Source organism: Equus quagga, chromosome 13 (assembly GCF_021613505.1).
Source record: "Equus quagga isolate Etosha38 chromosome 13, UCLA_HA_Equagga_1.0, whole genome shotgun sequence".
NCBI lineage: Eukaryota > Metazoa > Chordata > Mammalia > Perissodactyla > Equidae > Equus > Equus quagga.
The window spans coordinates 64,165,396-64,187,534 of NC_060279.1; the positions used below are offsets into that span (position 1 = coordinate 64,165,396).

At 37.1% G+C, this 22,139-nt stretch overlaps 1 protein-coding gene across 10 annotated transcripts in view; it reads left to right on the forward strand.

Moving 5' to 3' along the window:
* LOC124251199 (prothymosin alpha-like) overlaps positions 1-20,619 on the forward strand; it is a 269,250-nt gene extending 248,631 nt beyond the window's left edge. For 6 of the 10 annotated variants that reach the window (XR_006891689.1, XR_006891695.1, XR_006891691.1 and 3 more), the window contains 3 exons: positions 11,681-11,786; positions 12,042-14,610; positions 19,455-19,468. Coding sequence is in view for 1 of the 10 variants with exons in the window: in XM_046683767.1 (XP_046539723.1) it covers positions 19,576-19,908 (333 nt within the window). In the remaining 9 variants the exon portion in view is untranslated. Of the gene's footprint in view, positions 1-11,680; positions 11,787-12,041; positions 14,611-19,454 lie in introns of those variants that run through there. The other 4 variants (XR_006891694.1, XR_006891701.1, XR_006891696.1 and 1 more) reach the window with 3 other exon arrangements.
* Positions 20,620-22,139: the final 1,520 nt, after the last annotated feature.

Genomic DNA, 22,139 nt, shown 5'->3' on the forward strand with positions numbered 1-22,139 from the left:
GCCCCTGATTCAGACTTGAGGTAACCCTAAGGTTACCTCAAATGTTTCTTTGTGACAGTTGTAGAAAGAGTAAGTTCCTGGGGAGTGCTGGCATCTGTGTGGGTATCCAGTCCACTGATGGGAGTGTCTGCAGCAGGGCTGCATTGTCCAGTGCTCAGCAGGAGCATGAGTAATATCCTCACTAGACCAACTCTGCTGGAGTTCTAGGCGTTACACCTAGCTTTGTAGCTCTGAACTTGTATCTTCAGCTTTCATGACAATTCTGTGAGCTAGACAATATTCTTTTGGTAAGTATCCGTTTTGCTTAAATAAACGAACATACCTTTCTATTACTTGTGACTCAGGATGTTAATTGATAAGTAATACTAGGACTGGCAGCTTCCAATGTTGCTAGTCAGTTTATAGAAAAAGAATAATAAACTCAAAGTTGTAAATTCTTAGCTCTAGAAAGGGACTTTCTCTTGCAAACCAAAATAATATGTTCTCTCTTGCAGCCACAGAGCTGAGGAAATTCAAAGTAAATGACAATTGACCCCTCCCCCAACCCCTAAGGTTGTTGAATTACCAAATCAGTTGAACTCACTTCCTGGTGAAAGTGTGTTGATGGAGAAACAGTGAAACTTCAGAATTAAGGTGGGGATATAGGGAAGAATTCGAATGATTCAGACTATAATGAGCTCCCAGCCCCATGAGGCTGGAGCTGTGGGCTGAAGCAGCCTTCTTGCCCTGTCTTGCTTGAAAACTCTGGAATGACCTACTTGCAAAGGGAATCTAATTCTCCTTATGGCCCATTCTCAACATCATACACCATCCCCAGCCTTATATCTAAAGACAGATCTTATGCCCTGGAATACCAGTTACAGAGTTGGAACTGCAAGATTTTGCTTTTATTTGCAAAAACTCTGATAATATGTGCGTAAATGGATTCTAAAAGTACAAGATCAAGGGAGAAAGGAGGACTGTAATTATAAATTTGGCTGAATTAATTGATATGGATACACTTACTACAGATTCTGGATTCTTAATAGTATAGTATAGTGTAGCATATAGTAAATATTGTATATAGTGTGGTATAGTAAATAACTGAGAAAACCTGCATACCTGATGAACTGAGGTCTAACTTCAACCACCACAATAGTCTTAATCTCTTAAAGTCCCAAATCTATATGTTTAGAGTTTCAGAATTCTTTAAATGAAGAGGAGGTCAGATACCCTTCAGAGGGAGAAATCTACAATAACGTCTCAATTAGTGTATATAAATCTTCTTATCCTCTTCAAAGGGACCTGAGCCATTCATCAGGGTCACTGGGCACTTGGAGGAAAGGGAAATATTTAGAACTTTCAGAAAGTATTGGACATTAGCTCTGAGCTAACACTAAGTCCTGAGGACCCAGAACGCAATGTGGTTTTTCTGTAAGAATATGGGTTTTATTCAGATGATAGAGATTTGATTCAAATCTGCCTCACTGTAGGCCCAGTGGGACCCTGACTGCACCCCTCAATTATTTCTTTAATTCATGAATTTATCATTGGAATGTGTATTGTTAGCAAAGGAAGAACGCCATAATAGCTTATGATATATTAGAAAGGACCAAACAAAACCGCTGGAATTCATCTCAAGAAGAGAGTAAATGAAGAGTAATACCACATCCCTGGGGAACTATAGAGATAAGTGTCATCATAAACCACTTGAAATAGGCAGGGACGTTGAGGCTTATCATTTCCTGACATAACTAGTGGTGCAATAGGTCTTGGAGAATGCTGGTGGATTATCATTATCACAAGCTTAAAAAGTGGTAACTTCAGTTAAATCAAGTGTTCCAGATGTGGTGTCTTTACTGAAGCAAATGAACATAGCTTTAAATATTGATCTTGCAAATCTTTTTTCTCTGTCTGAGTGTATCTTAGAACACCAATAGCATTACGCTTGGCATGGAAAGCAATATACTTTTGCCACTTTGCCTCAGAGTTATGTAAACTTTCTGACCTTGAGCCTTAATTTAATCTCTAGGGAACTTGAACATCTCCTTATCCCAAAGGGCATCAAGCTAGGCCATTAAATTAATAACTTCATGCTGATATGATCTAGAAAACATGAAGCAGCAGACATTCTAGATACGTGCATGCCAGAAAATGGGAGTAATACCCGTGAAAAAATAAGGCCTGAGTTGCTCACTGAAGCATATAGAAGGTCCAGTTTGGAAAATTTCAGGGTATCTACTGAAGTTTGCATCTTCTAACATTAAGAGACACAGAGATAAGTGGGTCTCTTTTAACTTCGAAGGCAATATATGCCACATTTGGCTTTACTGCTTGAAGCCGCTTACTAGGTGTAGCAGATGCTGTCAGAGTCTCACCCATATCCTTTCACTTTTACCCCCACCCACCTCACCGCTTCAAAAAAACTTACAACTGCCAGCACCTGCATTCTTTTTCCTGAGAGGTTTCCCTGACAGCCAGAGCGTACTTTCTTGCCCATTACTGAAAGTGTCTTGACAAACTGGGTTGCTGGATGAAGACTACATTAAGTCTCAGCTGAAGAAGCATAGCAAAAGCCCCTAGAGTTTGGGATTAAAGCTGTGCTTTCTTAGTCAAGTCACTAGTTTATTGAGAAATAGCTCTCAACTTGCTTTAAGGCCCTTATAGAGACTAAATGTTTAACCATGGCGTACCAGATAACTATTCAACCTGAGGTGCCCCTGACGCATGTTATGTGATTCACCTAGCCATATATTTTGGTGTGCTAAACTTCAAGACAGTTTCAAGTGGAGGTAGTATATATGAGATCTAGCTCAAGTAGGTTTCTCTCAGCTCATTCTTATGTGAGCTCACCCATAGAGGAGGTTTCTAGGACCAACCGATTAAGGATGAAAGAAAAAATGGAAGCTTAGTTACCACTGGTTCAACAGGGACTGTTTTAGTTTTAAAAATATGCTCAGGAGCAGCCTAGCCACAACTCACAAACTTCATCTCTTCAAGGTTGACTTAACAACTGTCATTTCTGAATACTCAGCCTGCTATCTGCAGCCTCTAATATGGTACCATACTCAGTAGAGATTAGTCAGACACCTAATTATATTAGACTGTATCATTATGGAGAAAAGTAATTTTAATTTTAATTTGCTTTCATTTTCTGACATATTTTAGCCAGCCCTATCATCCTTAGATTCACTAAAGACTTTATTTTCCATTCTTGTGTCCCACACCACATAGTTCCTGAACATGAACTCACTTTACATCGAAAGGGGTAAGGCAATGGATGTAGCCCATGAGATTCATGCAATCTCCCAGAAGCTGTAGTCGAGTCTGTGAAGTGTAAGTTTTGGCTTTCCAGCCTTTGAAGTTTAGGAAAGCATATAGAAAGAAGAAGGTAGGAAGGGATGATAAAGGACAATCTGCCATTTTCTCCAATTCATGCAATCACCTAGAATGGTGGAATGGTCTATTGAAGACTCTGTTATTGCTTCAAATCAGAGACTATCTTGTGAAGTTGAGGTGCTGTCCTATGGGATGCAATGTATGCTTTGAACTAGTGGTCAAAATGTGATTGTGTCTGTCATATCTAGAACATATAAGTTTGAGCACCAAGAAGGAGGAAAAGGGAATGGTACCTCTCCTAGGTACAGCTAATAGCACATTCACAAAAGTTTTACTTCCTGTATCATTTAGAGTTTAGTGCAGGAAACAAAAATCACTCCAGGTATTTTAGGCAGAAAGACCTTTAATATAGGTAATTAGGTGCTGATAAAATCATTGGAAGGAGGGAGAAGAAGGAATCAGGAGTCATTTCAGGAATAATTGAGTTCAAGAAAACCACCTATAGCCACAATTCTGGAATTGAGTAATTAAAATGAAGAAATGGTTGGAATGGTGAATTCATATCAACCATATCTGGAACATTTCTCATCTCAGAAACTCTGGGATCTGCTGCTTTAGAGACTTAGTACTCAAAGGAAGATGGCATCCATCAGAGGAGCAGCAGTTATTCCCTTGAATTGAAGCTGAGCCAGCCCATCTAGTCATTTCTGACTTCTAGTGCCATTTGACAAAAATGTAAAAAAGAGTGTTGAGGGTTGGCATGGGAGATTTTTTCCTGTCAATAAGGTTACTGCTATATAATAGTAGCAAGAAGGAGTATAAAAACCAGGGGATGCTTGGGGGTGCCTTCTTGTATAGCTCCAATGATAAAATTTAATGAAAGACTATATCAATATCTCAAATCCCTCAGGAATGCAGGTTTAGGTCATCACATTGGGTAAAGAAACCTGGTCAGCTGAGGAGCAGGATGAAATTGAACCTGGAAGGGGGAGTGAAGGAGGGAAGTCAAGTCTACCAAGAATAGCAGTGTCCATTTGCAGATTAGTGTAGCATCTGCTCATATTTCCTTACCTGCCATGTCTCATATATGTTTATATACCTTAACAGATTTTCTTCTGCTTTCCTCTTCCTTTTCTCTACTCCCTTAAATTGTATTTGTTAGTGATTGTTTGCTACACGGTTTAGTCTATAGATTGAAGAATATTAAAAAGTGACAGTACTAGAGAAGATCTTGGACTTAAAGCTGGATGTATTAACTTAAAGGTCTTTGGGTTGTCTACCATTGGAGGAGAGAAGGTGTGCTTTTAGATAAGGACGGTTGTATTATGTTAGGCAAGAACTCTTTTGAGGGAAAGCAAGCATACAAGAAAAATGTATGTTGATGTGGAGCAGTCAAAGGGTGGTCTTTCAGCGAACAATTGTCATTATTTTGGTCACTCAGTATCTGAAACTCCTTCCCATGTTTTGGGTTCTCCCTCATCTTATGAGCCTGGTGGTGGTAGTACCTACCTCTTGCTGGAAAAGCTTAAAATGCCAGTCATTTGCTTTTCTACTTGCTTTGGCTCTCTTGCAGCTAAAGTGCAAGCACATAATCTAGACTCCAGGGACAACTGCCCTAGAGTCACAGAGAAGGCACACCCTCAAGGTGGTCTCCCTTGTAGGGGCAGTGGCTGCAGAAAGATCACGTTCCTGGGACAGCAATGGTGCTGCATCAATGAGAGCATCCTGTGTTCCTGCTTGTGTTCTCAAGTGCTCAGCAGTAACAGGAGTAGTGTCCACTCTCCATTGGTGTGAGGTGTGATTTTGGGAGTCTTTTTGTGTTGACCCAAATCTAGCTCTCTAGCCTTTCTGGGAGTTCTGTACATTACCTACTATTCTTTTTCTTTTTTCATCAGCTATGGTTGGTTTCTCTTGCTTGCCACAAGGAAAACCAATGTGTTCAATGACATACCAGAAGGAGAACTGGACTTGTAGGCAAGAGCCTGGGTTGGAAACAGGGTCTGTCACCTAGTGGTCATGTGACCTGGGCATATTATTTAACTTTCCTGAGCCACAATTTCCTTATCTGTAAAATGGGAATAAAAATTCCCACCACAATCATTTGGCATAAAGATCACATGAGCTAATATTTGTGAAGGTTCTCAGACTTGTGCCTGTCATATCTTGTTTTTATTGCTGTTTTTGTTTTTAAATAAGCAGGATAATTGGAAGATATAGTGTTTGAGTAGAGAGTAACTGTAATCTTATCATGACTATATTTAATAGTACTTTCATTAAAATGTCCCAGGAAAGAATATGTTGTCTTGCTTGTTCCTGAGAGTACATAAAGTCATGGAGTTGTAGTTGCCAGTTTGGAATGCAAGTGTTCTTTACTTTTTGTTCAAGCAACTTCCATAGCACATAGTTAAAATTTCTGAGGGTTATCTTGGGAACTGGACAGTAGCTAGATGTACTTTTATATCTGATTGCTGTTAGAAAGTTTAACAAAGTTGGTGAATATATTAACAAATATGCCATTTGTGGTGAAAGGCAGCTTGCATATTTGTCAATTAAATTATTTTATTCTTACAAAGGAATATTATATATGGAAAGTATAAATAATAATTAAATAAACACCTATATAACCATCACTCAACTGAAGCCTCTTGTGTAATTCTCTCATACCGTTTTTCTCTGTCTTCCCTGTAGGAGTATGCATGAAAGATGCCTGGAATTATGTACAACAGACTGTTAACAGAAGCAGGAATCATGGTGTACTTTCATTTTCTTCATTTCTTTGTAGTTTGAATTTTTTAGGACAGTGAATTTTTTCATTTGGGAAAATAATACATTAAAAAAAGTAAAAGAACAATTATATTAATTACATTGGAGTAATAGAAATTAACTAATGAATTGGAAAAAATAAATACAGTAGACTTGCTAAATACATGAAATTTTAGAAGCACGTTAGCAAAAATTATTTAGACAATGATTAATTTTTCTGATATAATTGCTGTCTGCTATTTGTAGTGATTAAAAGGGTGGACCCTGCAACCAGTGGGTTTCAAACCCAGCTCCAACACTTATTGGCTGTGTGGCCTTGAGCAAGCCACTTTGTGCCTCAGCGTCCTCACCTATAAAATGTGCATAGCTTATAGAATCAATCTCGTAAGATGGTTGTGAGGATTAGGTGGATAATTACTTAGTACAGTGGTGCATAAATAGTATGTATGTACATACAAGAAACGGAATTCTGGGACGTGTAGCTCAGCCTAGCCAAACAGATGCATTATAAAGCCATCACAATCCTCCATTCTCTCCACTTGCTCTTTGAAAAACTCTTCTTACATGGAGAATTCTTTCTAGCCTTCTGATTTGCTCATTCAGTTTTCAGTGGTTTCTATTCTGCTCTTCACTGCTTTTGTTAAACACCCCCATCCCTTTTTTTTCTCTAAATTTTGAAGAATTCATTGTTGTTCTCAGGTAGTTTCTTCTCTCCCTCGCCTCTTCTTCCTTTCTTTCTATTCTATTCTTGTCCCAATGGTGAAATAACCTCTTTAATCCCATTGAGACTGTAAGTTAAACATTCTCTACTGTTTCCTGCGTTAACATTAGGTCTATTTTCTCTGACTTCTCAGTTGTTTGCCCTCTTTGAATTTGCTGATAATCTTTATGTGTTTAGTAACTTTTCCTCGTTGCCTGATATTTAAAAATTAAGATCTTGTGTCTCGTGGTTCCTCAAAGAGAATGTGCCTTAAACTCAGCAGAAGGCTTTACTAAAAGTACAGACCCCTATGCCCTACCCCTGGAGATCTGATTTGGGGGTTTGGGGACAAGATCCAGGAATCCTACTTTTAAAAATAAGTATCAATCTTTGACACCACTAGTCTGTATGGATCAGGTTTGGAAACTCCCAATCTGGGTTGTTCAGTATTTGTATCTAGTACAAGCTTATGTTGGCTGCAGTTGTGTATTTCTTTCTGTTCAGTTTTTCTTGTTAGTTTTCTCCAGGCATATCAGTTGGTGCATTACTGGTAGGTCTTTCCTTTCCCTACTCACAAACAGTAAATAGGAGCTGACCATCAAGCATATCCTCTGTGAGTACAGAGTTGGTTGTAATGGGCTTCTTTAGCAGTATGCTATATATATTAAATATGTATACATATATGAAAACATTTGGATTTGAATATTTTAGTTAATTTATTTTGATTCTTTACTGTTTAATAAGCTAACAATTAAGGCTATTAATTTGCCTCTGGGCATAGCTTTAGGTACGTCCTATAAGTGTTGCTGTAGTAGTGATATCATTGTTATTATTTCCTAAATAATATGTGAGTGCTTTTTAATAAGGAGGCCCTAAAAAGTGTTAAAGTTTTGAAGGTTTTTGTTTTGTTTAAGCTTAAAGGTTTCTTACATTGTGGACAGATAATGGACTATAATGCCTGTATAATTTTTACTATTTGAAGTTTAGTCAGTATTTCCTTGTAGGTAATACATGGTAAAATAAAATTAATATTCTGTGGGTATTAGAATGTTTGCTTTATGTGGGGGTAATCATGTGAGTTACTATTTATATTTTGACTAATCTGTCAGATTTACTCTCTGATATTTCTTGTATTTTTACTTTTCCTTTACTTCTTTTAGATTTTTTAAAAAAATTCAGGGCAATGCTATTCCATGTATAAAAGTTAGTGATTGTTGTAGCTTCATTATATATTGTACTTTTCATCAATATAATAATACCCTATTTATTTATTTAATGCTTTTCTTGATTTTTGCTCTTATTAATATAGGAACTATCACTTTCTTTTGATTTATATTAGTCTGTTACATCTTTATCCATCCTTTACTTTTCAGCTTTCCATATCACTTTATAAGTGCCTAGGCAAGTTTTGTTGTTTTTAAAATCCAATCTAAGAATTTTTGTCCTTTAATAGAGATGTTTAACTCATTTATATTTATTATTATATTTAGTAGGTTAATCCACATTACTCTTGTTGCTTTCAGAGCTTCTTTTTTATAATGTATTTTTGCTGTTTCCTGTCTTTTGTATCATGAACATTCTTTGCTTCTATTTTTGTCAGCGTTTTGGAAGTTATATATCCAGACTTTAATTCTAGAAATGGTAATGATGCTCTTTCAAATGCGTTTATTACTAAATATATTTTTTAATATAATTTTCAAAGCTGACCAAAATAATAGCTTAAACAAAACACTAATTGGCAGCACTCTCTGACTTCCATTGCTAATGGTTAATGAGAAGGAGAAAGGAAACTTTCTCCATCTTAACTCTTGCCAGTTATTACAGGAGCCGACGGGAAAAACAGCATCCATTGCTGTTGCTGAGAATGGTGACAGGAAACAACTTGAGTTTTTGTGCAGATTTGTGTATAGGAGGTATTATAGTTTCTAGCAAATAAGAATATATCTTTTTTAAGACCATAATGTATCTGCATCCCATGTTACTCTGCTGTAATTAAATAAAAATGTAATGGTGCTAGAAAAGATGCAGAGAAGGAAAATGAAAACAATTAAAAGCAGTTGAGAAGCTTCCATATAAGGACACATTTTAAAATAATAAATTTATAGTTCCATTGACAGGTCAGAACTCTGAACAAAAGGAAGCTCCCTCAATATGAATTTTTAATTGTTTTTAATGTAATGAATTTCTTTTCAAAATATTGGTAATTTATAAAAAAAATCATTACATGCATATTTGGACCCCTTTAAAAATGGGATATGGAGATTATTGCTTATTTGATCAGAGATTAAAAGCCCTGCTGAGATCATTTTTTGTTGTATTTTTGCTTTGAATCAGGCCCTGACTAAATGCTCAAATTGACATAGTCTTTTGTGTTGGAAGTGATCAAAATGGTTCAGATCCTCACCATATCTATCACTTTCTTTGAGTTGAATTCACTTCATATAGTTTTGAGATTATTCATGTTTTTCTTAGATGCCCAAAGCCCACATTTCTGCCTTGGAGGTGGTATGGAATAACACAAAATAGAGACCTAGAACAAAAGAGAGAAAAAAATGTATAGGGACTCACTGAAAGGCAAGAGAAGTGGAGAACTGATTAGCTAGCAGTAGAACTGTTGGTCAGTTTGGTATGGTGTATTTTGGGAATCCTACAGGTTTAGCCATTTTTCTGGGGCTTTTCAGTAAGCCAGATAAATGAGATGTCTGACCTGCTGGTTTGGGTAAGCAAAAATGTGTAATATCAGAATTCCTGTACATTACAGAATCATAATTTACCATGATATTTTGTATATAAATGATGACCCAGTGAAAGGCCTAGGTTCTACAATTTATTGGTATCTTCAACCCTCAGAGGAATATTTTATAAGAACTCATTAAAAAGAAAGTTTAGAATGCATCGTGCTTATGTCAAGCATTTGGTCAGTAGTACAATAACTGGGGCAATTGTTACCAAGCAGATTGTATCGTAAAGTGTATATTCTTTAAGAAGTGCTTATTTCCTTTCACTAGTAGGTGAGGATCATCTGATGAGAATGACTCTTCAAAGTACGTCTTAAATCAGGAATTACCTTGCCAAGGAATTCTGAATATTGGTAAATTCATTTGAAAGCAATTATGTGGAGCATCTGTCACTGTGAAGAAAACCATTTATAAAACCTGTTCAGCAAAAAGTTTTTCATATTTTAGAGAAAAACATGGAAGTACTATGACTTCTTTGGAATGTAGCCCAGTAGAAGGAAAACAAATATATGGAAGTGAGTTTCAGGATATTTATTCCCCATTCACAAACAACGCATTTTTCCAAGTTAAAAAGGTCTGACTATGTCTACGTATTTTTGGCATCCCCGTTTCACTAGTAGCTGATGAGTTATATAATTTCCTTCTGCTCTACGTCTATATCAGGAAGGGTATAGCATGAAGATGGGATGGTGGTTCTAAGATATGGATATCAGTTGATGAGGGAAACAACCAAATGCCAGACAGGTTTGAAGGGCAAGTTGTTTACATTGTGTCCATTCTCTCCTTTCTTGCCCAGTTGGTGATCTATTTATAGGTGCAAATAGGTTATGTTGTGACTTGTCATGGTGTGCTCAGTGAATGAACTGTATTTTTTTCAGTCTTGTTAATCAAGAAAGCAATTCCAACAGAGCTTGACAATGCAGACAAAACTATTATGTGACCCATGAGATTTTTTTTTAAATTGAATTGTGATTTTTCTGGAGGCAAGAACAGTAAGGGATACCTGTTTCTGAAAAAAGTTGAGAGACAAAGGAGGGTTTTCAAGCAATCAAATGAACGTAGATTTGAAGTAAATGAAAAGAGGGAAAACCAAAGTGACTGTGTTTTGCATGTCTCAGAGCATGCGCATTTATTTATTCCATTGTTTGTGACAGAGTATGTGATGTCACCCAGTCCCGGCCCCTGGAGGGGAACCTAAGTGTACCCACTGTTAACCATAGTGTGATGGACTTTGCCAAAAGTTTAAAGAGAAACACATGACTCCTGGATTGCTCCAGTATCTAATTAGATACTGCGTAGTGGGAGAATGTTGAATAATAAGTGCAGGAAAAAAATCTGGCATGTCTTTTGTTGAAATTCAATCCTCTTGTTCCCCCCCCTACATTCTCTGCAACAGGCTGAAAACTTTTCAATCACTTTTTTTTAAGGATGCAGTGAATTTTATCACAATTTTGTCAATCAAAACCACATGTGCTTGTTCCATTGATGACAGAGAATAGCAAAATCATATTTGTTAAGACCCAAACGCAGGTAATAAATAACTGGGATGCAATGTGAAATCTAATGTTCTTTAAAAGAAACAATGTTGCCAAAAAATCTAATTTGGAGAATAAAATGTACTTTTTGAAGAGAAAACCATGTGAAAGTAGCGCTTGTGGCTCCATGACCCTTTTTTCCTATCAGGCCAATTCTATTTTTCTATCCTGAGGCCATAATAAGAACTCTCCTGCAAAGTGCCCAGCATTCATATCATGGAGGCTAAGCTCCCCAAATGTGGGTTATGGTTATGACCACGTTTTAGAGCAGAGGTGGGAAAATTACCGTTTGCAGGCAAATCTGGCCCAATGCCTGTTTTTGTAAAGATTTATTGGATCACAGCCACACCCATTCATTGACATGTTGTCTATGGCTGCTTTCATGGTACAATGATGGAGTTGAGTAGTTGCAAAAGAGACTGAGTAGCCCACAAGGCCTAAAATATTTATTATCTCACCTTTCATAGAAATAGTTTATTAGCCTCTCTTTTAGATGATCAAGAATATTCAGACAAAATACAATCAAAATAATTGACTCTTGGAGACAAAGGATTAAGGACTGTGGTAATTTAAGGAACACTTCCATCTGATTCTTGGGCTATGCCATTGTTTTGTTTTTTTTTTAGTGGTATCAGGAAGACTCATCCTGTGTACGTGATAAAGGCCATCAGCAGCCACTCAAGGACCTCCACTGTATATTACTGAAATTATTTGCTCTTGGGTTTGGCTTTGGTGAGTATCCAGGACCTCTCTATCTCCTTCCTTATGCAGAAGGGCCTGGCTGTGACCTAAATGCATAGTAGCTGCTTTAGGAGTGTGGAAGCTTCAAGTTCCTCCTTTGACATCATCACTGTGGAATGGTTTGTCCCAGCATTTGTATCCCAGGATAGTTAAGGACCAATCACAGCCTTGCCTTTAGAAAATGATGAATGTTAGGGTGTCATTACGTCTGTTTTTATTTTTAGCTTTGGAACCTTTTGATTTTAGGAATGCTATCAATTTTAATATGATTGCACAAAAAGAACAAAAGAAATGTAATGGTATCTTGAACAAGATCTTTGATCTCTTAATTGATGAATTAAAGACTCTCAAAGGCCACGCATCCGGCGGAATGCTTCAGATTTACCGGTAATTTTAGAAGCGCTTTGTTATTAGTTCCTTATTTCTACCCGTCCTGCAAAAGGTATTTCAAAATGTATGTTAAAGTCAAAGCCAAGCTGCCTCTCTTCTCCAGCGGCTACAGAGCTCCAGGGAACTTTTCTAGGAAGGCAGTGTCAGGATATTTGGAAAGGTTAATTCATCTCTAGGTGATAGGAACCAGGTTCTGTCCATTTGAAGGGAAAGAATGGAAGGGGAGAGGGGAACAAAAATGAGACTAGGAAAAAAAAAAGGCTATATAACTAGAGAAAATAACCATGAAATGTGTAAGGCCTGTGGGCCTTTGCTTAAAAGAAATCAGGCTGAGGGCAGTTAAGAATTTGAATGTTAATATGAAAGGTCTCTGATTCGGTATTTTCAGGTGATTAATGCTCTTGGCCGTCCACCACATCATTGTTGGTAAGTATGGAGATGGTAATCATTTCAGCAGGTAGGTTTGATTTTGTGTGTTCCTTATTTAACAAAGCAAAGACGGGAAGTCGATTTCTCAGCAACCTCTTCCAGCTCTAGTGTGTTTGTGTATCTGAATTGTAGAACATCTTTTAAACTTACCCTGCCACTCAGAAAATAAGCTGACTCTGTTGTGTCCAGGGAAATCCCTGGGTACTGAGAACTCCTGGTGCCTTTGGGACATACCGAGTCCATGAATGGTCACATGTACAAATGGCAGAGATACACAGCTGACAGAGCTTGTTAGACCATCTTCTTGGGGAGATCCATGAAGTAGGCTATTTTGATATCAGAAAGGAGAGAAGAATTAGATAAACATGGCATGCCTAGACCTCTCTGGAAGGATTAGGTCTCAACTGGAAGTTTGAGTTTAGTTTTGGGGACCACATTTTAAGAGGTATATTACACAATGGAATATGTCCAGGGTGGTGAGAGGACTTGAAACCAGGTATTCATTCATTCAATGAAGTTTTTGAGTATTTATCATGTAGTAAGCACTGTACTAGCCACTGGAAATACAACAGTAAACGACAAATATGGAAGCTACCCTCATGGAACTTACAGCCTAAAGGAGAAAATGGAATAAACACGTACACAAGCCAACTAGTTAACTGACAACTCATGAAGGAGCTGTGATCAATAGGGAGGGGTGACTAGGTCCTAATTTAGAAAGATTGTCAGAGATAGTATCTCTGAGGAAATAATATTTAAACTGAAGACTGAAGGATGGGGAGGAACAGCGTAAAGAACATTCTGGGAGAGTGCAATGGTCCTGAAATGGGAAACAATTTAACATGTACTGGGGACTGGAAGCAGGCTGTTGTCACTGTACTGCAGTGAATGAGGTGAGGGAGATAGTGAAGCAGCATCAGAGAGGAAGGCTTGGGTGAGATTACTCAAGGTCTTAAGGACCATGGGTAGGAGGTTGGATTTTTTTTCTGAGTGTCATAGGAAGCCACTGAGGGTTTCAAGCAAGGGAGTAACATGATCTACTTTACATTTTAGAAGGACTACTCTTGGCTCCCATATGAAGAATGACTGAAAGAAGGGTGGGCTTGGAAGGGGAAGGGGGCAATTAGGAGACTGCATTACCTCAGGCTGGAAATCATCATGGCAGTGGAGATGAAGAAACATGTGTGGATTCACATACATTGAAAAGGAAAATTAGCAGCTCTTGTGTTGGATTAGAAATGAGGATGAGGTATGATGAAGAATCAAACATGACTTTCAGGTGACTACCATTTGCTAAGATGGGGAAGAGCAGGAAGAACGTGTCTGAAGGATATTGTAGGGGAAATCAAGAGGCATGACTGGAGAAACTGGAGATGTTTTGTCTTGGGAGATAAAAACTCTGGGGAAGACAAAGTGCTTCATAGTCATCTTTAAATCAATGGTTCCTAACTATGTGTGTGTATGTGGGGGTGTCACAGATTATTTTAGAATCTGATGGCGGCTAAGGCTCCTCTCTACAAAAAAAAGAAATCACATATCTAATATTGAATACAATTTTAAGAGCTCAAGCGACAATCCAAAGCTGACTCATGGATTATTCGTGAACCCCGTCTTAAGAACCCTTCCTTTAAATATGTGAAGAGCCCATGGAAAAAGAATTGCCCTAGTATCATCATTGCTCAATAGATAATCTGGATTAAAGTCACCTAAATTTGTTGAGTCTGAGATTCCCAATTGGCTAGATGAAATTAATAATGTCTGTTTTGTCGTTATATAGCTATTCTAGGATTTAAATGAGATAGTGCTTTCTTAATTAATATGACTGTGTAACTACTAATACTTTAAAAAAATGAACCCACAGGGATTAAATATGGCTTAGATGAAGAGGAGCTTTTGATAATTGGTAGCATTCCACGGCCAAAATGGACGACCTGGTGAGATAGTGCTTCATGAAATTGTTCAAGCAGGATCTGAATGATGTCTTGCCCATATTGAGGTGAGGAGAGTTGGACTAAATGATCTCTAAAACCCTATTCCAGTCTTCAGCGAAGCCTAACTACATGCAAATTTGTAAGATTCAATGGGGAAGTAATCTGTGCTAGGCAGTGTTAAATCACTAAATAAATAAGTTATGGTGGCAGACGATGCTGGGTGGTTGCTCCCATCCAAATCCACAGACCTGTTTCCTATAGTCACCTTCAACCAAGGGTGACCATATGACACATACTCTACCTAATGAGCAAGCAGACATTTCTGGGAGAGCTTTTGCTTTTCTTATAAAAAGTGGCAGACCCAACTGGTAAGATGTTTTGAACTTTGTTCTTTTACATTTACCTGCTTTGTCCATGGGAGTGATGCCAAGAATTGAAGCAGCTGTCTTGTGATCTTGAAATAACAGCCATGAGGCAAAGGTTAAGAGAATCCTAGAGATGTTTTCATTTCTCTTGGGTATATACCTAATAGTGGAATTGCTGAGTTATTTGGTAACTCCATGTTACAATCTTTTGAGGAACTGCAAAACTATTCCACAGTGGCTGTACCATTTTACAACCCCCTAGCAATGTGTGAGGGTCCTATTTTTCCACATGATCTCCAGCACTTACTATTGTCTTTTTGATTACAGCTATACTAGGGGGTGTGAAATGGTCTCTAGTTGTGGTTTTGTTTTGCGTTTCCCTAATGACTAACAATGGTGAGCATCATTTTGTGTGGTTATTGGCCACTTGTATATCTTCATTAGAGAGATACCTATTCATATATTTTGCCTATTTGTTAATTGGCTTATTGATCTTTTTATTATTGAGTTATAAACATTCTTTATATATTCTAGATACGAGCCCATATCAGATATTTAATTTGCAAATATTTTCTCCCATTATGTGAGTTATCTTTTCTCTTTCTTAATAGTATCAGTTATAGCACAAAAGTTTTAAATTTTGAGGTAGTCTAGTTTGTCTATTTTTTTCTTTTGTCACTTGTGCTTTTGATGTTGTATCCAAGAAATTTTTGCCTAATCCAACATTATGAACATTTACTCCTATATTTTCTTCTGAGATTTTTATAGTTTTAGCTCTTACATTTAGGTCTATGATTCATTTTGAGTTAATTTTTGTGTCTAGTGTGAGGCAGAGATCTAACTTCATTCTTTCTTATGTGGCTATCCAATTGTCCCAGCACCATTTGTTGAAAAGACCATTATTTCCCCATTAAATTGTTTTGACGCTGTTGTCAGAAATCAATTGACCACAAGTGTTGTGGTTTATTCGGACTCTCAATTCTATTCCATTGATCTATATGTCTTTCTTTATGTCAGTCCCACATCTTCTTGATTTCTATAGCATTGTAGTAAGTTTTGAAATCAGGAAGTGGAGTCCCAAACTTAGTTCTTTTTAAAGATTATTTTGCCTATTCTGGATCCTTTGCTTTTCCCTAGGAGTTTGAGGGTCAATTTTCAATTTCTATAAAAAGTGAACTGGGATTTTGATAGAAATTGTGTTTAACGTGTAGACCAATTTGGTGAGTATAGCCATCTTAACAGTATTGTCTTCTGATTCATGAGTATGGAATATCTTTTCATTTATTTAGGTTTTATTTAATTTCTTTCAACAATGTTTTGTAGTTTTCCATATACAAGCTTTGCATTTCTATTCTTTGTGATGCTATTATAAATGGAATTATTTTCTTAATTTCATTTTCACAATTTCAAGTATAGGAAAATACAATTTTTTATATTGGTCTTATATCCTGCAATCTTACTGAACTTGCTTATTAATGTTAATATTTCTTTAGTGGTTGCCTTAGGATTTTCTATGTATAAGATCATATCATCTGTGAATAGAGAGAGTTTTACTTCTTTCTTTTCAATCTACATGCCTTTTATTTCTTTTTCTTGCCTAATTACTCTGGCTAGACCCACCATTACAGTGTTGAACAGAAGTGGTGAGAGCAGATATCCTTGTCTTGTTCCTGATCTGAGGGGGAAAACATTTACTCTTTTACCATTAAGTACATGTTAACTGTGGGGTTTTTGTAGATGCCCTTTAACAGATCGATAAAACTCTCTGTAATTCTAGTTTTTTAAGTGTTCTTATCATGAAAGGGTGTTGGATTTTGTGAAAATTAATAAAAGAAAACCTCATTTAAAACGGAGTCAGAAGGCCAGAAGGGGTAGCTCCCATGCAGTACTACTTGAGGTCAATTACAGGAAGCGTTGTCAATTATAGATCTCAATGTGAAGAATCCTCAACAGGAAAGAATCATAAATTACAGGCCTCAGTAGGAAAGATATAGATTGCATCTCCTGGAGGAAATCGACTACCCCAGCAACTAAACCAATGAGAACCTCTTGTCACCCTTGAACTCTTGCTTTCCTCCAACAGACTTTCATTCAAAGCAACCCTTCCCAATTTCCTCCATTTTCTCTATACAATGATATTCCTCTCCTTTTCTTGTTGGACTTACCTCTGGCCTTTCCTATAGCTTGCTTGTCCCAAAATGTGATATCTCTGCTATTCCCAAATAAACCCATTTCGCTGATAAAATAATGGCTATTTTATTTTTTAAGTTGACGATTTTGTCAAATACTTTTTCTGCTTATGTTGAGCTGATCATTTTTTTGTCCTTTATTGTGATAATATGGTGTATTGCATTAGTTACTTTTGGATTTTAAATCAACCTTGAGTTCTTTGGGTAAATCCCACTTGGTCATGGTGTAGATGTAGTTTTTTTTTTTTTAAGATTTTATTTTTTTTCCTTTTTCTCCCCAAAGCCTCCCGGTACATAGTTGTATATTCTTTGTTGTGGGTCCTTCTAGTTGTGGCATGTGGGATGCTGCCTCAGTGTGGTTTGATGAGCTGTGTCATGTCCGCGCCCAGGATTCGAACCATCAAAACACTGGGCCACCTGCAGCGGAGCGCGTGAACTTAACCACTCAACCACGGGGCCAGCCCCTATATTCCTTTTTATATGTTGCTGGATTTAGTTTTCTAGTACAGGCATATCTCAGAGATATTGTGGGTTCAGTTTCAGACCACCGCAATAAAGCACACATCACAATAAAGCAAGTCACAAAGTTTTTGGCTTCTTCATGCACCTAAAACTTATGTTTACACCATACTGTAGTCTATTAATTGTGTAATAGCATTATGTCTAAAAAAAAACAATGTGCACACCTTAATTAAAAAATGCTTTATTGCTAAAAAATGCTAACCATTATTTGAGGCTTCAGTGGGTTGCAATCTTTTTGCTGCTGGAGCCTCTTGTAAAAAAAGCACTATCTGTGAAGCACAATAAAGTGAGACATAATGAAATGAGGTATGCCTATATTTTATTGAGAATTTTTGTATCTATATTCATAATGAATATTGGTCTGTAGTTTTGTTTTTTTCTTGTAATATCTTTGTCTGGTTTTGGCATTAGGGTAATAGTGGCCTTATAGAATTAGTTGGGATGTATTCCTTCCTATTCTGTCTTTTGGAAGAGTTTGTGAAAGAATGGTATTAATTCTTTTTTGAATGTTTGGTGGAATTCACCCGTGAAATCATCAAGGCCTGGACTTTTTTTTTGTGGGAAGTTTGGAAATTACTAATTTGCTTTCTTTACTTTTTAGGTCTATGCAGATTTTCTCTGTCTTCTTGAATATGTTCTGCTAATTTGTGTTCCTAAGAATCTGACCATTTCATTGAAGTCATCTAATTTGTCAGTATACAGTTGTTCATAGTATTCCCTTAAAATAGATATTTAAAAAAAATTCTGTAAGGTTGGTAGCAAAGTCCCTTATGTCCTTCCTGACTTCAGTAATTTGTGCCTTCTCTCTTTTTTCTTGGCTAGTCTAGCTAAATGTTTGTTAGTTTTGTCGATCTTTTCAGATAAACAACTTTTGGTTTAGTTGATTTTCTCTATTTTATTTTTTTCAGTCTAGTGTTTACTATTTTCTTCCTTTTGCTAAGTTTGAGTTTAGTTTGCTCTTCTTTTTCTAGTTTCTTAAAGTAGAAGTTTAGGTTATTGATTTGAGATCTTTATTCTTTTATAATATTGGTGTTTACAGCTATAAGTTTCCTTCTGAGTACTGCTTTAGATGCATCCCATAAGTTTTGTTATGTTGTGTTTTTGTTTTCATTCATCTCAAAGTAGTTTCTAATTTGCCTTGTGACTTCTTCTTTGACCCATTGCTTATTTAGGCATGTGCTGTTTAATTTTCATGTATTCGTGATTTTTGTTATTGATTTCTAATTTAATTGCATTGTGGTCAGAGGAGATACCTTGTGTGAGTCCAGTCTTTAAAAATTTATTGAGGTTTGTTTTATGGCCAGCATATAGTTTACCTTGAAGAATGCACCATGTGTGCTTTAGAAGAATGTGTATTCTGATCCTGTTGGGTGGATTGTTCCATAGATGACTGTTGCATGTAGTTGGTTTATAGCATTGAAAATGCTATAATTGAATATGCTATAATTGAACATGGGATATCGAAGACTCCTTCTATTGTTAAATTGTTTATTTTTCTCTGAATTTTGTAAAATTAAGGTTTTTGTGGGGCTCTGTTGTTAGCTGCACATATTTTTATAATTATTATATGTTCCTGATAGATTGTTCTTTTTAGCATTATGAAATGCCCCTCTTTATCACTAATCACTTTTTTGTTTTGTCTGATATTAATATAGCCATCACAGTTCTTTTGTTATTGTTGTTTGTATATGTTTTTTTGTCATTTCACCTTCAACCTGTTTGAATCTAAAGTGTTTCTCCTGCAGAAGACATACAGTAGGTAATGTTTTTTAAAAATCCAAACTGACAACTGGCTGCTCTGAAAAGCCATCTTTGCATTGTTCCCGTACCCAGCACCTGCTTACCGCAGCCACCTCCGCCACACGCCTCGGCCGCCGCTGACTCTGGCAGCTTTGTCGCCAGAGTCCTCGAACTCTCGCTTCCTTTTTAATCTGCTGCACCGGTGTGCCCCACCATGTCAGACGTGGCCGTGGACACCAGCTCCGAGATCACCACCAAGGACTTAAAGGAGAAGAAGGAAGTTGTGGAGGAGGCAGAGAATGGAAGAGACACACCTGCTAATGAGAATGCTAAGGAGGAAAATGGGGAGCAGGAGGCTGACAATGAGGCAGATGAAGAGGAGGAAGAAGGTGGGGAGGAAGAGGAGGAGGAGGAGGAAGGTGATGGTGAGGAAGAGGATGGAGATGAAGATGAGGAGGCTGAGGCAGCTACGGGCCAACGGTTAGCTGAAGATGACGAGGACAGCGATGTTGACACCAAGAAGCAGAAGACCGATGAGGATGACTAGACAGCAAAAAAGGAAAAGTTAAACTTAAAAAAAAAAAAAGGCCTCCGTGACCTATTCACCCTCCACTTCCGGTCTCAGAATCTAAACGTGGTCACCTTCGAGTAGAGAGGCCGCCTGCCTGCCCACCACAGGCAGTGCCACCGGCAGGTGATACATGCTCTTCACCACCCAACCACAACCACAACGTGAATTTGCAACAGGGGAGGAAAAAAGAACCAAAACTTCTAAGGCCCTGCTTTTTTTCTTAAAAGTACTTTAAAAAGGGAAATTTGTTTGTATTTTTTATTTACGTTTTATATTTTTGTACATATTGTTAGGGGTCAGCCATTTTTAATGATCTGGGATGACCAAACCAGCCTTCGGAGTGTCCTCTGTCCTACTTCTGACTTTACTTGTGGTGTGACCATGTTCATTATAATCTCAAAGGAGAAAAAAACCTTGTAAAAAAAGCAAAAACAACAATAAAAAAACAATCTTATTCCGAGCATTCCAGTAACTTTTTTGTGTATGTACTAGCTGTACTATAAGTAGTTGGTTTGTATGAGATGGCTAAAAAGGCCAAAGGTAAAAGGTTTCTTCTTTTCCTTTTTTTGTCTATGAAGTTGCTGTTTATTTTTTTGGCCTGTTTGATGTGTGTGTGAAACAATGTTGTCCAACAATAAACCGGAATTTTATTTTGCTGAGTTGTTCTAACAACAACAACAACAAAAATCCAAACTGACAGTCTCTGCCTTTTGGTTGGATTATTTAATCCATTCACATTTAGTGTTATAATTGATATGGTAGGAATTATATCTGCCATTTTGCTTTTTGTTTTCTACATGCCTCATGTGTTTTTTGTTCCTCTATTCCGTCTTAATTGTGTTCTTTTGTATTAGATACTTTCTAGTGTTAACATCTTAATTCCATTAGAGACTTTTAAATTACATTTATTTGAGTTATTTTGTTAGTGGTTATTCTAGGGTTTATCAGTGTACATTTTTTTTTCCTGAGGAAGCTCTGAGTAACATCTGTTGCCAATCTTCTTTTTTTTGCTTGAGGAAGATTAGTGCTGAACTAATATCTGTTCCAATCTTCCTCTATTTTGCATGTGCGTCACCACCACAGCATGGTTGAAGAGAGGTGTAGGTCTGTGTCCAGGATCTGAACCTGCAAACCTGGGCCACTGGAATGTAGTGCACCAAACCTAACCACTACACCAGGGGCCCAGCCCAATAATTATACATTTTAAGTTATCAGAATCTACTTCAGATTTGTACTTTGTTTTAATGAAATCTAAAAACTTTATTCCTTTATTGGTACATTCCCTCCTCCTCTTTTTGTGCTACTGTTGTTATACATATTGTGTCTAGAAATGTTACAAATCCAACAATGCATTGTTATAATTATTACTTTATTTAATCTTATGTCCTTTAAAGAAGCCGAGAAAAGAAAGGAGAACATCCTTTAGTATTTCTTGTAAAGCAGGTCTACAGCAGCAAATTATCTTGGTTTTTATTCATCTGGGAGTATCGTTTTCACCTTCATTTTTGAAGTATAGTTTTGCTGGATATAAGATTCTTGGTTGACAGTTTTTTACTATCAGCACTTTGAACATGTCATCCTACTGCCTTCTGGTCTCCACTGTTTCTAATGAGAATTCTGCTCGTCATCATATTGGGGACATTTAAATGTCCTCAATCTGATAAATCTCTGAAGTCCTCACCTGAGAACTTCTCACTGGCTTTCTCCTTAAGCCCCAGCCATGTGGCCAACTTGCTGCTGCTCTCTGTCCCTCTCTTTCTTGATTCCTTTGTCTAATTTTCTTCTTTTCTCCATTCAGGGTTCCCAACCCCTATCTCTCCTGCCTGCTTTTTTTTTCCTTCCTGAGTATCGATCTTTTTAAGAAACATTGTGGTAAAATATACATAACATAAAATTTACCATTTTAAGCATTTTTAATTGTATAATTCAGTGTCAATGAGTACCTTCACAGTGTTATGCAAACATTTATCATATCAATTTCCAGAACCTTTTCATCATCCCAAACAGAAGCTCTATACACATTAAACAATAAATTCTTATTCCCCTCTCCTAGTCCCTGGTAACCTCTAACCTGCTTTGTGTGTGTATGAATTTTCCTATTCTAGGTATCTAATATAAGTGGAGTCATACAATATTGTTCTTTTGTGTCTGGCTTAATTCACTTAGCATAATGTCTTCAAGGTTCATCCATATTGTAGCATGTATCA